At 41.5% G+C, this 17,261-nt stretch overlaps 1 protein-coding gene across 2 annotated transcripts in view; it reads left to right on the plus strand.

The window, feature by feature from the left end:
* The window catches only part of DPP10 (dipeptidyl peptidase like 10), a 311,266-nt gene extending 307,350 nt beyond the window's left edge, over nt 1-3,916 (plus strand). For both annotated transcript variants that reach the window (XM_064451108.1, XM_064451109.1), the window contains one exon: nt 78-3,916. In XM_064451108.1, coding sequence (XP_064307178.1) covers nt 78-215 — 138 coding nt within the window. In that variant the 3' untranslated portion in view covers nt 216-3,916. The remainder of the gene's footprint in view (nt 1-77) is intronic.
* The last annotated feature ends 13,345 nt before the right edge of the window (nt 3,917-17,261 follow it).

The raw sequence follows: 17,261 nt of genomic DNA on the forward strand, positions 1-17,261 counted from the left end.
GAGAAAGAAAATTAGAGCCCTAAATATTTGGAAAGCCTTTAAAAAACTATTTACTTTTTTCCTTTCTCCTCTGCTAGATCTACCCGGATGAAGGTCATAACATTGCTTCTGAGAAAAGCAAATATCACCTTTACAGCACAATCCTTGGGTTTTTTAGTGCTTGTTTAAAGGAGGAGACACCAATTTTACCACAGGAACCTGAAGAGGATGAATAAGGAAGCCTATTTGTGTAGTACTGAAGGGGACTTACTTTGCGGCTCAATAAAACCTTAAATAAAAGTGACTGTAAGATTGCAGATTCTGCAGAAGCTCAAGGGCAGCTAAAGGATATCACAGTGGAACAGCACATTTACAGACAATGAGCTAATAAACTGGAATTCGACTACAAAGTCCAAACATATTACCAAGGGACAAAACCTTTACCTTTGTGGAAGGTCAACAGTTGGTTACAGTTTCCTGGAAGAACTTAGTTTTGCATAAGTGTAGGGTTAGTGCATGTTTGTTATGTTAAGCCTCACTGTTGGTTCTGTAAGTGGTTGCTCGTTTTTTAATTTAAATGTACATCTTTATCCATCTTTGCATAATGCACAACCTATCATAAGTATTATGGCCACTAATATTTTAAAAGGTGAGCTGCAATCTAACACTTTACTGTAATGTTACAATAAGTGCAATTCTTTCGCTGTCTATTACACGTAAGAAACCACGGAGATAATAAAGGGCACGATATTTTCTCTAGTTTCTGCTCAAAGGGGATATATTGTCTAGTGCATCATATAACATTGATATTGAAAATGATTTTTTTTTCCCAATTTCAGCATTTACTATTATTACTGTACCTACTAGTAACCAATAAGGGACTTTTTGGTAGTGTACTCTTGGTCTTTATGTATATACCCAGGACTCCCTAAGCAGAAAATCTGTCTGAGCTCGAAGAATTTTTTTCAAGACATAATTAACAGCTGTATTTAAAACAATATCTGCAGTTGAAGTCTTTCCCCAGTCCAAAATGTATCTATTGTTTCCTTAAAATATGTTTGAGTTCTGTTTTGGTATTGTTTATAGTAGTTAATAGTTTGCTGGTTACACTCTAATTTTAGAATAAGCTACTTTGTCACATGTAAATTAGATACATAAATATTAAATTATAGTTTCAGATAAAGAGAATTTATTAACGATGTATAATGCCACTGAGTAATACTTTACTCCTCAAATGAAGACATATTTTGTATAGTGCATCTTCCTTTTCTTCCATCTGGTCTCAGATGTAATTCTAACGTTCGTCAAGGTGGCCACGTAGCTGGAACATGCCATTAGTTCTTATTCCAGGGCTGCTCATTGAGTCTTTTGCAACAGGATTTAGCTTCAAGAGCATCACAAAGAAATGAAATGTTTTTCATTCAAGGCAAAGGGAGCTCCTGACAAGTTAAATTCTATTATTTATTCAGAGGGCAAGCCCTTCAAACATCCATTTATTTGCCAAGATGAATTACAGCAGCAGAAATTGAAACTATGAAATAAACAAGGCAGCCAGTTTGGGTTCACAGAATATTAACTCTGATCAGTGAAATCAAGTACAATGTTGACTTAATTTGAGATATCTTCCTGAAGGTATGTGAAAACTCTTGACGGGTGCTGTGCCACTTACATGAGAATAGCTGTAGAGGTTTTTTTTTCTTTCTGGATATATTCCAAATACTTTCCTACCCAATTAAGGGTTCATTTCTTGCAAGATTAAAAAGAAAGTGATTTTTTGAAGGTAACTATACTATTTGAGATGCAAAGTTCTGCATATTTTATGAAGAATGGGAACTGTTTGTAATCAAAAATCACCTGAAGCTTTTTACCCATTAGCTTCTTCCAGAATATTTTCTTTCACAATTAGCATTTTTTAATGATGCAAATAATTAATTTGTCTGAAAGGTGTGGTTTTATGGAACACTGGAAAGTCTCTGTCTTTCAATGTTTAGTATTTATTTTATTATCAATGTTTAGCTATTTTTCAATTAGTTTAATACAATTTTAATGTGCAATAATACCTTGTTTGGGTCCCAGTATCACCACAAAGTATGGTTTTGCTTTGTGGTGTTTATAGTACGTAGGGAGTACATATGTGTAGTGTAGGTACGGTATGTATGTATGGAGGCTACTACGTGCACTACAATTAGACCATACAAAAAAAAAAAAGAAAAAAAAAAGAGAAGAATTCAAACAAGGATTTGCAAATCCTGTTTTTTGTAGAGGAGCAACATTTTAAAGTCTTCTATTGGCTGGGGCTTCTAGATTGTGATTTTATAAATTACACCCATTAATTAATAAAAGCTCACCTGACAATAGTGATGCTTTTCGTAACCAAACACGGTAAATGAGGTCCTAATGCAGTTGAATCCAGTGAGACATTTTTCCTGATCTGAGCCAAATGCACATGAAGAAACCACACGCTGCTTGCACACGTTGAGCATACCGCATGGACTCAGCCTGCGGAGGCTACGGGAAAAGGCCAGTTCTTCTCACTAAGCGCTCAATGGTTGTCTCCCTGCGAGACAGCCACTGTGTGCTCATATTTGCTACGTTTCACATATATAGCCTTTAGTTACCTGCAAAAGAAAACAAACAAGGCTTGTGTCTCAGCAATAGGGTTAGGCATGTGCTCAGGAAATATGTTATCCCCAGGTCTGTGGAACACTTGCCCTGTCTCCTCCTTTCCCCATCGCTCTCTATTTCAGGCCCCCATTCCCTACCTCTCTACCCCAGCATCTCACCTCCAGTGTTGATCAATTTACCTGAATATGAAGGTAGCATGAGGGCACGGCTTCTGCAAGAATGCTTTTGCCAGGACTGGTGTGTTTAAAAAGTGTGGAAATGTGTTATGCTTTTAATGTTTTTAATATTTGTCACACTGTGCTACAAATACAGGTATTTTTATATGAATGTGTATATGAGAGTGAGCATCGGAGCCAGGTTAATTGGTTTTACTGAAATTTTTATGTATGAGTTAAATTCAGATAATTGCAGAAGCACTTGCAGATGCAGCCTCTGATTCGAGTACTAAAGAATTAGGTGCAAGGGGTATCTCTGCTCTTGCTAACCTGTTCATATTGGAGCATTTCTTCCACTTGCAGCACAACTGAATATTGTTATCTATCTACATACATAGATTCTACATACATAACTAATGGCAATCACTCATTAATTAGTCTATGTGATCTATATTATCGATCAAGAATTAGTACACATTGCACAGAAATGGCATGAGAAGCATAGATTTTTTGTAGCTTATCCATTGTTAAGCACTGTGATGACATTTTAGGTCTGAAAAATTACTGTTTGATTCAGCTGTCCTTAAAATATGACACTTACTAGACTAGACCTATTAATTTATGGAAAGCTAGGGCATCGGCATATCCATTTACTGTTTGCTAGAGCTTATCTCTACCTTCTTGATTTCCTCTCTCCTTTATCTGCTATTAGGACTTGCAAAATCTGTGAAACCTGTAGGTCATATTGAAATTTCAATTATATTACAAAATTGGGAGTAACTGCATGTCAGTTGGAATATTTTTTTCCAGATTGTTGAGTACAAAGAAAAGCTGGTTATTTTTAAATTCATTTTTTTAATCTTTTTGCAGCGAGGACAGAATTATTTATGACCTGGTTTGGTCAACGTCTGCTATGATTTGCTGTAACCAACTGCTCATTGTTCCTATGTTTTTGGCATATGTAGATCTACCGGTGTCTGACAATGAAGATGATTGCCTCTGTTCTCTCAGCTCTGGCACTTATTTTGAGTATGGAGCCAGTTAGGTTTGTTTAGTTGAGAAATTGTACCTTTTAAGACAGCCGAGCTTGTATTTGATCTGAAGCCAAAGGTTCTCCATGGAAACTTGGGAGTGTTGACTCCTTTAATAAAATGCAGAGGATACAAAGTGTAACCTAGTATCCCTCCTTGCAGGTGTATTAGATGTTACTGAAGAAACTGAAGCAAGAGGAAGACTGGCCCAAATAGGCTGAATACCAGTTTCTTTTGCGCAGCCTAAAAACACATAGGCAAGGTGCAGTGGTCCTAACATTTTATATTTACTTCAAGTAACTCCTGCTGTCAAGTCGGTTGCCTCGGGGGAAGGAAGAACCTCACCGGTATTGATTACTGGTGCATCTTCTTCAAAACAGCTTTCAGTACTGTTAAGATCACTCCTCTTTTTCCTTTGAACGATTTCAAGAGTGCTTCAGAGAATGGGGAGCTCATGGGACGTGGCTAAGGAGAGTCACAACTTCCAAGGTGCCTGGAGCTTTGAAAAGAAAAAAAAAAAGGATTTAGTTAAACTTCTATCTGTTGCATTTCATACATGAAAGTCGAGAAGGAGCCTGGCTTCAAGGAGGTAGGTGGATGGCAAGTGTTGGTGATTCACTCACCAAGGGTTAATGCAACATGCTTCCTACAAACCTAGTAGCAAAATTTTGCAGTGGTAAGTAAAATAAATGCCTGTTTTCTGAAGCCTGAAAATTACAGTGCTGTTAGATTAAGTTGATTGGGTATTTGGATAGAATTAAGGAAACTAAACCACATGAGTGTACGCGGTCCAAAGTTTCCGTTAAACTTGGGACTTCCTGCCTATATAATTAGTTTAGAAATCCAATATTCTACCTTTACAAAGTTTAACTCAACAACACCAAAATTGATTTAATAATGGCTATACCCCGTGAGGACATGAATGATATGTACAATTCTTTTTTAATTAAAATATCCATAAATTGCTAAGAGCCCATTTTTAGATTTCATGACGAAAGAAAAAAAGAAAGAAAAAAAAAAGCTTCTGGTGATTGATAAAACCAGCAGAGGCAATATAATTGGTAGGAAGATACTCAGGCAATATTTCCCTAAGGAAAGTGATTAGAAAAATGTTTTCTGCTAAAGTGTATTTTGTGTCGTAACTGAGCTCAGAGTACAGCTGCCTCGGAAGCTGGGTTTTTCTAAGAGAATTTAGATGTTGCCGTACAGCTGCTGTCCAGAGGGCTCAGGTAGGGAGCGGGTACGTGTGCAGGCAGGTGGTCCCGGCCTCCACCTTGTGCAGAGCCCCTGCAGCTTTCTGTAGAGGAGGAGCATAGTCGGTGAGTTTAGTCCGCCACAGTCCCTTCTGGATCCAGCCGGGATCCAGAACACCGGAACAGGAACCCAGCTGATAGGCAAAGACATGGAGTTGTTATGTCAGGAATAAGGAAAAATATTCTTTTAAAAATGGCTAGGCAGGATGGCCGTCTTGCCATTCTCCAGTTAGTCAAAGGTGAGGGTGGGAGCTTGGGCAGGGCGCTCGGCGATGGACTCAAACACTCTCCAGCTGAGAGGCCAGCTGGCAGAAATCACAGCTCCGGCAGTGTCTGCGAATGCTCTAACATCACTGTGAAAGAAGGAAAGGGAATCTATGCATGGACAGACTATTTAGTCTCGTGTAATATCGTGGAAGAGTTGGTTTAATAAAATGGGCAGATCCTTCCAAAATCTTAATAAAGAGCAGAAAGAGCCTGAAGAATCGTGCTGGTTTGTGCCAGCAACGGCACCTGTCAGCCTTTTCCCAGCGTGTACAATTGACAAATAATGTGTAAGATCCCTTCTCAGCACCATTAGGAGAGAGGTAAGAAAGAAGAGTGTTGTGAGGAGACAAGCACAGAGACGTTTTATTGCTGTATGTTTCTCTATTTAGAGCTTTCTCTCTAAAATAAGGTTGTATAGTGTGTACCACAAAAACAGGTAACCTTAGAGACAAATGTAGCCAACACTTGATTCAACGTACTTTCAACTAAAGCAGGAGAGCCAGAACATTCCGTTATTTTCACAAAAGAATGATAAGCTACATGGTTTCTTATGGATTTTTGTCCTATGTTTCATTTATATCCTGCATTTCAGATGGTCATTATAAGATAGGAATTGAGTATAATTCCACCTTTGAAATAAGCAGTTACAGTGAAACCTTAGGTTTTGCAAGTGTCAATTATTACATTTAAAGCCAGTTACATTGTCAAGGTAACTCTTCTTCCTTTTGGGTTGTACTAGACACTACATTTGTTGGGCTGATGGGTTGGCTTTTTAATTGGAATGGAAATTGCACTGAACTTGGACAGAGGGGCATATCTGGTTTTGTAAGAATTGCTTGTGGAAGTATGGTGAATCTGAATACCAGTGAGACATTTTAAAGGAGGTCTTAGAACATCATATGAAAAATATACATTACCCTAAGAAGCGGAGGACCACAAATGAAGGAACAAGTATGATCATTTGGCAGTGTCATCGGAATTAAGCAAGACAAAAGAAAAGGCAGATTGATTTAGGCAGAACTTTCAGGCTTAAAAGGAGCACTGTGAAAGAGTGTATCAAATTTTGTAAGTTTGCTTTATCCTACCTTTTTGGGTTCAAGAATTTGTTTCTGAGATGGGGCTGGAAGCAAGGTCGTGGTCAGATTTTTCCAACAAGGACCTGAGTGACTATCAGTACATTTTTTTAACTAAAAAAAAAATAATCACAGCCCAGAGCATAAGCCGCGAGTTTAGCAATAAGGAACAGATTCAGCTAATTGCGACGAGCGGCATGGTGCTTCATGAAGAAGCCTCACCACAGTGGGAAAACAGAGCAAGGTGCTATTTACCCTGAGTGAAGAAATTGAAATGTGATTCATAAACAGCATTAGGACGAGACTCTTCTCTGTCTTAATATGATGTAATGAGAATTAGGATGAGAAGGTTTAACTCCTTTGGTATGCTAATGAGGATTTGTTAATTATAGCAGAGACCAAACTTGTGAGGCTGAGTGCCAGATGCATCCAGTGCTATGTAGATGCGCAACGCAGTATCTGAGAAGACGACTCTGTCAGAGTCTTCTCTTAATGGTTGACTTGCTTTCCCATGCCACTAGAGAAGAAAGAGTTAAAGAGCACCCATGGTGGGGAGACGTGGCACCCCAAAGGCCTCCATGGGAAAGGGGGGAGAGAAAGGGAGCTGTGTGGTTGAAGGGAGAGGCTCGTCCTCTGCTTGCCTTCCTTGGGGAACCCAGAGACTTTCAAGGGAAGGGTTTGGGGTGATATTTGAGGTTGGAGGGAGCTGGTTCTCAGATCTCCTGTCATGCTCTTATGGGGCTGTTCTGGGCAGGGTGGGTGAGGAAATCCTTCTCGTCAAAGGGAGAAAGGACAGAGTGGAGTTTCCCGAAGTGAGGAAGTGCTCATGACCCTGAAGTGTTTGGGAAGTGCTGGTGAGCCATGTGGTGCTTGACTGTGGGAGAGTACAGCTCCTCCAGTCCTTCACTCGCTGTGTGCTTGGCAGGGAGAGAAACCTTGGTGGAAACCACACTGCCCTTCGTTGTGAACCAGCTGGAGGCAGAGCGCTGTGAGGGAGCTACTGCTTACCTAACCGTGGATCAGTTATGAATTTTTCCTCGTTCTTAATACTATTTTATGTTTTCAATGATTCTATTTTTTCTCTGAGTCTTAAGACACCTCACAACTTCACATATATCAAACTAGTTTTAAATTTTAACAGGGTTGGTGTGTGTATGTGTGTGTGAAAGCAAGTAGTAGCAATTTAAAATGCAATAGGTGGGGCTGTGAAATTCTACAAATGCACCCCACAGAAATCTCTGTAAAGCAGAATAGGAGGTCTGCTACCCAGTATAGGAACAAATAGGGCTGGATGGATGGAGGAAGCTTAGAAATTTCCTGCGAAGAAAATTTTGAATCTGCCTTTTATTCCAAACAGCAAAACCGAAGGAGGGAATAAATAAACAAACTCAGGAAACCTTCAAGTCAGTTTTAAATAAGATTTTAAATATTAAAAAATGGAGTAAAATGAAAATGCACCTGAAAAAAAAATAAATCATTTTGTGGGTTGTTTCCGCCCATCAGCCTCCCAACACTTGTTTTAAAACATGAAGAGACCAGCAATCTGCTGTCAAGCTGGTCTGTGACAAATCCAACCTGCTATTCTTTGGCAAAGTTTCAAAGAAATGCTTTGGTGAGGAGTGGAGCACGTCTTTAAATGCAAGCTGTCGTGGATGGACTAAGCAATAGCGAACTCTCAGTAAGGGACCCTCATGTGGAGTATCTGAAATGTTCAAAGCCTCTAAGACCCTACTTGAGGGGTGGTAAAAGAAAACTACAGCTGAACTGAGCCATCCCTGAACAGAAGGCTTCCCCCTCCTCCCTTTTAAAACAAAGCTTTGTCTTGATTATTTGACAACTAAATCTCTGTACAAATATAAGGACTTAAATTGTGACTCGGGATTGCTCATGGAAGATATTTCAAAGTCGTTATGATTCTACAGTTAACTGTTAATATTATTCTGCCCACCAAAAGTGGGTAATGGGCAGAGGCAGCAGATATTTTGGCTCTGGCTACCTAACAGGGATACACTGGAGCCTTGAGAGGCACCCCCGACGTGTTACTGGTCGTACCCTCAACCAAAGATACATGCAGTGCTGGAGACCGTGCTTAAGATTTGTGGCTTAGTTCTTAGAATTTTTCCCTCTGTATAACCATTATACAAAAGCATTCTGCGTCTGGTGGTGGGAGGGGGTATGGCAGGGAAGGTCCGTGCCATGGTCTTCTGTTGAGGTGAGCAGATCATTTAAGTGCTGACTGAAGCTCCTCCATTCTTCTCTAGAAAAGCTGCGACCAGGCTCACGAGGATACGCTGCAATAGGCAATTCAATAATTTATATAAGGAGGTTTTGAAATATGGGGATGGCAAGCCAGAGAAATGTGCAGTACATCTTTTACACGTGATCCTTAAGGCAGCAGAACTGTCAGAGCTAAATGCATGTTTTGGAAAAACAGCTTCCGTGCCTAGATGACATGCGGTACTTTGACTAGAAACGCTGTGGCTAAGTCCCACAAATACGTCCCATAAATATGGCATATTTTAGAAATATTTCAGGTTTATAAATGATAGCTTTTCTGTTAAGGATTGGTTTCCTATCACATTCAAACTCGGTGTACATACTGTTATAGCAAGACTTTCCATCTTCCCCAAGAAACCTTACCGCTGCTGTGCTCAAAGTCTTCTTTATGTGCAAGGAGGAAATGCCTCATATACAAAGACAAGAACTTATTGTCAGTATATCAGTAACACCTACCTCCTCCTGATCACAACTCTTATCAAGCATTGGCGACTTGTGGTATCCTCCACAAGCACAACCAGGACTGGAGCAAATCTCGTCTGCAGGGACAACATCCAGGAGGGAGAGGGGGTGCAATTTGGATGGGCTGGGACTGGGTTGGCTGGTGCTGCCAGGAGCAGGGAGCCAAGGGAAGGCTGGACCCTCACCACTGCTGTGCTGCCCTTCCCTTCCTCGGGCTTCTGCAGCACCCCTTTAAGAGGCTTGGGTGCTGCAAATTAAGAGCTTCTACCCATTCCCCATCCGCTCCAAACACACCTTTTTGCTCTCCTGAGACTTGAGTGCAATGCCTGCCCCTTGTGCTGCGCCGTTGGGTCTGCTCCTGGGGCAGAGCTTCTGCTGGGACTTCCAAAGGCTCAGCAAAGCCCCAGGCTGTGTAGCACCCAGGGTGTACACCATGTGCCCTCCTGCCATGAGCTTGTGTGATGCCTTTGCTATACGTGGGATGGATCTCTGTTGCTCTCTCACAGAGGTAGGCATGGACACTTGAGCTATGTCTGTGGATTAGTGAGTAAAAGTGATGCCTTCCTGCCTGTATAACACTTCTCTTCCCTGCCACAGCTCATTGCGTTTTCCCTTAATTGAATTTGTAAACCTTCTGGGGTGTTTTGCACACAAACACCAGGCGTTGCTGCGTCTCACTTTGAAATGGGCCAAGTGTGCTGCTGAGGTGCATGTTAATAATTAATGTCAATCTGCAGTAGCCCTATGGGGTAGCGATGTCCGACGTGTTTGTACAAAGGGTGGCAAATACTCCTGCACATGTTCTAGTTACCCACTGTGGGACATGACACAAATCCCATAGCTCTTACACATTTATTTACATTTAGTGCTTTCAGAGAATGTGAATTGTAAATCTATTTTGGGAGGATTGTAAGATGGCAAATCCCCCAAAAGCTAGGCAGTGAACCTGCAAGCAGGGCTGCTGCACATGCCCGGCATGGAGTCTTTCTAGCTGAAGTGGTAGAGTCCTAAGATCCTGCTGGTAAGGACCTGTCTTTGTCAGCTGCTTGATACTGGAGAGGATGAACCACTCCTCATGTGCTTTGCCTCTACCAAGGTGATGGATTAAGGATATCTGCCATATCTAGCCCCTTCAGTCCCTGAAAGATGGAAAATAAAAAGCAAACCCAACCTCTTCTGGTAACTCAATTTAGGATTATGTTTTTGATGAAAAAATAATGCAGTCAACCTGAGGACGAAAAAAAAAGTGATAAGCATCTACTTTTTGACAAAACAATATCTTTTATAGTTTCATCCATCTGCAAAGCTAACTTTGACTGTTAATTAGCATTTTTCAGCATATCAGTCTTGGTTCCTCTGCAACTGTCATAGTGTGAGTAACGGCACCCTGGGAAGGTAAGACAGCATATCCCAGAAATACCGATATGCAAACTACATTATGAAATATGGCTAGTGATCAGCTTGAAAGATTAAGAGCACTTTTCTAGAGTCCTAGCTGAAGTTTGCAATTTCTACAGATAAATATTGATATTGTTTCCATGGAAGCCTCAATACTTCATCAACTCCTGTTTCATGGTTTGCTCTTTGGCAGACTTTGGGGTGGGGGGAAATACATTAACTGAAAACCGAGGAGCACTGTGTAACAGACGTATGGAGTGTCATGCCATGGGGTGTTACCCCTCCAGTACTGGTACCAGCTCCCATTAGTTGAAATTTTTTTTGAACCGAATCTGGAATCCAAGCAAGCTGTACCAACTTCATCCAGCTACTGCAATAGGAGTCTGGAGCTACAGGCATTTTGTTTGTAGAGGAAGAAAAACAAGTTGATGCCTGCTGAGATATCTTAGTATATTTTCATATAAATGTATAAAAACATCTTGGTACTCATTTAAGATATCTGCTTATTCTGAATATTAGTTTGGGAGGGGATGTCGGGAGGGAGTGGGAAAAAAGAACTGAAAACCTGTTTACTTCTTTATATCACCGGTACAAGCTGCTTATTATGGACGCTGTACTGCATTTGTGTTCTGTCCCAATTAACCTGTCACCTTCTCTAAATGAAACTTGTACAACTGTTGCCATGCATGACCACCAAATGTCACTGCAGCTCAGCACACTTAACAAGAGAGTTGGCTGGTTTATGTTTTCTTTATTAGAGTACTAAATTGATTATTTATGCATTGATTATTAGAGCAAGTTTATCAATTTAATGCTGTAACAAACGTGGTATTGAGCATAGTTTAAGACATGTCTATGTATAAAAATATGCACGTGGCTGGACATTTCTGAATTGCAGGAATGTGAATCAGAGAGCAAAAACTGAAAGCTATTTGTGACATTTAATGGCCATATTAACATCCCTAATAGTAAATGACAAGGTAATTAGGGTGGAAAAAAATATCCCAACAGAAGTGGTTTAAGCAATTACAATAATGTCATGAAAGTAAAAGAACACCTCCAACTTGAGGGGGGAGGATCTCAGGTTGTCCAAGTAAATTGATTATTCAGATTTTCAATGTCTCATTTAAGTATCTCTAGCTCTATAATGTAATATATGAACTGACATGTATGAATGTTTTAAGAGATGCACAGAATTATAAACTCCACTGGGTGATGCAGAAATGTATCTACAGGGTATGCAGGTACCATGGATACAGAATAGATTAACTTGGATGAGAAAAGAACAGGGAATGAGGTTTTGTATGGTTGCTGCTCTGTAGGAAATATGTGCTGGACCCAGATTACTGTAGAATCTAAAACCAAACATAAGGGGTTTATGTATAGAGAGGAAGGCTATACTTGATTTAATAGTGTATTTATAAGAACTATCAGTTTGTAGTACAAAAGGTTGAATGATATCATAGCAGAGTTGGTTGATAAGAAGCCAGAGATATGGAGCTGAGATATAGGCTGGAAGAGTGGGCCAGCAAGAACCTTATGAAGTTCAACAAGGACAAGTGTAAGGTCTTGCACTGGGAACACACAATCCGGGAGTGCAGCACAGACTGGGATCCACCTGGCTGGAGAGCAGCTCTGTGGAAAGGGACCTGGGGGTCCTGGTGGACAGGAAGCTCAACATGAGCGAACAGCGTGCTGCTGCGGCCAAGAAGGCCAGCAGGGTGCTGGGTTGCATCAGAAATGGCATCACCAGCAGAGATAAAGAAGTCATTATCCCGCTCTACTCAGCACTTCTCAGGCCACACCTGGAGTCCTGTGTACAGTTCTGTTCCCCTCCATACAAAAAGGATGTGGACAGGCTGGAAGGGGTCCAGAGAAGGGCCACCAAGATGATCAAAGGACTGGGAAGCTGCCATATGAGGATAGGCTGGGAGAGCTGGGTTCGTTCAGCCTTGAGAAAAGGAGGCTTAGAAGGGATCTCACCACCGTGTACCAGTACTTAAGGTGTAGCTACAAAGAAGGTGGAGACTCCCTTTTTACACAGAGTCCCATGGAGAGGACAAGGGGGAATGGACACAAGTTGCTTTTGGGGAGATTCCGATTGGACACGAGGGGGAAATTTTTCACATTGAGGACAGTCACCATTGGAATGATCTCCCCAGGGAGGGGGTTGACTCGGCCACATTGGACACCTCCAAGAGTTGTCTGGACAGGGTGCTGGGCCATCTTGTTTAGACTGTGCTCTTCCCAGAAAGGTTGGACTAGATGATCCCTGAGGTCCCTTCCAACCTGGGATTCTGTGAGATCTAGTTCTGCTACTATGTTGTGATGTCTTTAGATAAAAATATGGAGAAGCTCCCATGTCACAGTATCTGCTGTATCTGCACATGCCTTCTTTGTACCTTGATTTTCCAGTTAATTTTGGGCATAATACATCCCTGCGATGTAGGTGTACAGGTCATAACATGCTCAGGTACCAGGGCAAGATGGTAAGACAGAGGTAGTGAAACTGGAAAGATACATTTTGTTTCTGAATTAATACATCTCCTCTTGTGAAAGAGGGCAAAAACCTGGAAAGTGAGGCTTCTGGAGGGTGACTGTGACAACACCAGCACCTCCTTCAGAACATGAGACACATTTGTCTTCAGTCTGTGTGCTGCTAATCGCAGTCTGCAGAGGAAGAAGTGATAAGACCTGCCCCGTACTTGCTTCCAAGGGACCAAGCCCCAAAATACACATTTTTAGAAGGGGTTTCTTTTATGCTTCTAGCCATGGTATTTCTATCCTAAAATGAGAAACTCTGGTTGCACTGAGTAGGCCTGAAGTGCTGATACTAAAAATGGGTTTGAGGACCAAAGGTAAGTGATGCAACTAATTTTGGGTGGGCTACGATGCCTTGAATATCAGACAGAAGGATTCCAAATCCTGTGTTCATACCTGGATGAAAAATCCAAGTGGCCAGACCTAATATACATATAAACCAGCGATGCCAGCTGTTTCCAGCTTCTATTGCCCAGCTTTCAAATGACAAGCTGTTGAAAATTTGCAAGAAAAGCAGCAAGGCAACTGAAATCAAAGGCAGTGTTCAGTGCTGTAGGGATCTGAAACAGTAGTGTGGGTGCCCAAAACATCTTGATTTAAAGCTGGGGCCTGAGTCAGGGGACCTGAAGGCAGCAAAAACCTCAGCTAAGTAGGTGGGGAGCAAGTCTGCAAGCCAAGGAGCCTTCTCTTAAAATTTTGTGTTATTTACCTAATCTAACCCCAAAAAAGCTTCTCCAGTGAACCAGAGGGATTTGGTTGCTATGTTGCTTAAAACTTGCAGCTCAGACATTTATTTCCCTAGTAACATTGATACCATGGGGCTCATTCAGAGCTTACATCCTGCCCTTGGCCTCCTTAAATTCACTGATCGGATTGGGCTGGTCCTGTGATAGTCGTCTCTGTACCAAAAAGAAAATGCTACCTCAGTCTGTGGAAAACAGCTTTATGGTAGGGACCTGCGATCCCACGGTTTCCTGCACTCTTCACAATCGTCCTGTATATCCAAACCACCCTGGTTCCTCTGCTCCCTGGATTCCTCTGTGAAAATGTGCATAATACTCCCGTCTTGTCTTTTCCTTTTTTGTCACATGCAGTTTTGTTTTGCATCTCTGGAACAAGATTACCTCTTGCTAAGTAGCTGAAAAAATGCTTAGGAATTGTTTATTCCACTCACCTCTCTGCCACCTCCCTCTTCTAAGCTTGCTTTATTTTATTTGCTCTCTTATTTGACATTTTTGTTTTTCCTTAACATATATCCTGCTTCTTTTCAGACAGACAGAAGCTGAACTGTTATTTTTATGGGTGAAAGCATTTTCACAAAGTTTTTCAAAAGAACATGGCTAAAACAAACTTCTAACTCCAGGTGAATGCAATAACACTTTATTACACATCTCAAAATGCCTACAGCATGAAACTAAAATTCTGCTGGAGATCATAAACAGTAACCCCCCTATTTTTATGATGAAGTACAGTGCTCAAAAAAAAACCACGATCCAGAGAGCTGGCCTGTTCTGTTCCTCCTCCCTCCCTGCACATGTGCACTCCTTTTGCCCTTCGGAACTAGAGAGGGCTCTGACACGAGCTCCTTAGCCTGTTGCAATGCAAGAAATATATGGCACAAAGGCTTTTAATGGATAATTTAGGAAGAGATAATCTGGCAACTTAATTTGTTTCTATAGCAATTAGTTAAAACAATGCGCAAAACATTATGCCTAATTTTTTCTCAATATAATTGCACTTAAAACCCGTTCAAGCAAAAGATTATCTTGCCTGATTGTCTTGACATTTTTGCAGTAGGATTTCTGCCTGTTATTAATAGCTAGGTTTCCTTTCCAAGTCTCTCATGCAGCATGACACTTAAATTTAGAGCAGCTAATGGGAGAGTATGGAAGCTGTCCTCTCGCTCCCTCTCTGTTAACCCTGCCTCGCGCGTGCTTGTGCTTTCTGCTGGGATGGTCAGCCTTGCTGCACCTCCCCATCAGCTCTGCAGCCGAGCGCCCTGCAGTGGTGTTTTAGCAAGCATAAATCCCGCTATGCTTGAAGTATGTGGCTCTATAAGAAGTCCTGTAACAGTGTCAGTGATTCTCAAAGGGCTGCATTCACAGCCCCATGAAGTCAGCGGGTACCTCTCAGTTGCCTTCGGTGCGTTTGGATCAGACCCGTCCTGCTCTCTCGTCCTAATGTCTGTACCCAAGCCTGGTGCTGGTTGTACAGTGGCAACACAGAAGGAACCGCTTAGTCTCTTCTGGAACCGTTCTGGCTCCCTTTCGCCGTATGCTGTGTGCGTGCTCCTTCTGCCAGAATGAAAATCTAAAGTGTGGGTTTCCAAGCCTTGCTTACCCATTTGTAAATAACCTCGCTAAAGAGGAGTGATGAGGGTTACTAGGGTTTGAGCCAGTATTTAAGAGGTTTGTCTGACTCATCTTAACAGTCTCCCTAATCCATTTTTGGCCATACCGTAGCACAGCTCTTCCAACCTGAAAGACCAAGCTACTGTATCCAGTGAAATTGCAAAGATAACTTAGCTTGGAAAAACAGAATTTATGTCATAAATTTCCAACTGTATCACAGATTTACGTGTGACATTTTCTATTATAACACAATAAGAAGAGCACCTAACTATTAGGACTTGTGTTTGCCCATAGCAGAGGAATGGACACACGGTGCTGTGAAAAAAGCACAGAAAAGGACTGATTTATTTACCCTAAATACTCAACTCCAATGTATTGGCATATTACCTATTTAGGCTGTACCAACAGAGTTTTTGTGGGGGCAAGGGCAAAGAGATTAATCAAAATAAACTGTCTGCATTATAGGTGTGCTTAAATAATTATTTGTATTGATTCTTAGAGCATTTATGTTCAGCAGAAGTGCAGTGCATTACCACTGTTGGTTGCTGAGCATCTGCTCCTCGGTGCCTGGTGAGAATGGGGTATGAGACGTGGTTTTCTCCTCATTGATGGGCATCCTCACTGATGACAAGCTTGAGTGCTGTGTGGAATAGTAATGTTCAACAGGAGATGAGAAGGAAGAGTAAACAGCTACCATGGTAATTAAGTGGCCCAGAGAAAACTGTTTCCAGAAAAAATATCCTTTTCCTTCAGTGGCTGCGGAATCTCATCCCATGTCTGTTGTGGTTGTTGCCTGTTTCATTCCTCTTTGTTTTAACATAGTTTTGAAATTTTACCATTGACTCAGTGGAGCAGAAAAATAACCACTTAACTTCCCTTTCTCCTGTCCACATTCCCCCCCTCCTGCTGACCAGTAAGGAGTCAGGTCCTTTATATTTCCCTTTCCCATCTGATGGGGTAAGTAGGGCATGGCTGACTCACAGTGCTGGCTTCTGTCTGGCTGCTTTGATTTTTTCATCTCCATCCTCCCCAGCCATTTTTGGTTTGTTTGGGGTTTTTTTTTTTGGTGAGAGACTGTACATACCAGCTCGCATGGATAGGAGGTGACCAGGAAGAATAATCAGGAGTGCAAATACTTAAATGCTGTGGGAAAACCTGCTCTCTGCTCTCCTTTTGTTATTCATGGGCAGAAAATTGCATCTAGTTGGTATCTCCGATGCTGAATCACACAGGCTGTTTAAATGAATCCATTTTGCAGGATACCTGTGGCAGCACCACTGCGATGCAAATGGGGAATTTGGCTCCCTCTGCTATGTCTAATCAGTGGCTATTTTAAAACAGTCTCAATGGAAACAAAATATCCTCCCCCTTGGCAGTGTTAGGGCTGCTGGCACCTACCTGGTACAGAAAGGCATGCAGGGTCCAGAGGTGAAGCATCCCTGAGCGGAATGTCTCCTCCTCTGCAGCACACTGGAAGTGTGACTGTTGTTGTGCATCAATCTTCCAACTTTAAAAATGAACATTAAACCTGGTCTTTAGTTGGTCTAGAAAGTGAAAGTTTGTTCCTGATCTGTCAGAGGAATTATCAGAGAGTTAATCTGTTTGGTCTTGGCTATGTGAATTACCTTTCATGTTCTGTGCAGGCAGAGGCTTTAGCTGGTATTTCTGAGGCCACTTCTTCCAAAAGAGTAGGAAAAAAGTTCTCTGTATTCATTGGGATAAACTGGTGTTTCAAGAAACTCAAGAAAACACCTTTCCTTGGTACTTATATGGACAATTCTGCCCATGTAAGAGATTGAAATGTTGTCTCTTAAAGAGATCAAAAGTCTCTGACACCAGTAATCAGTGG

The sequence above is a fragment of the Phalacrocorax carbo genome, chromosome 5 (genome assembly GCF_963921805.1).
Source record: "Phalacrocorax carbo chromosome 5, bPhaCar2.1, whole genome shotgun sequence".
In the NCBI taxonomy this organism is placed as follows: domain Eukaryota; kingdom Metazoa; phylum Chordata; class Aves; order Suliformes; family Phalacrocoracidae; genus Phalacrocorax; species Phalacrocorax carbo.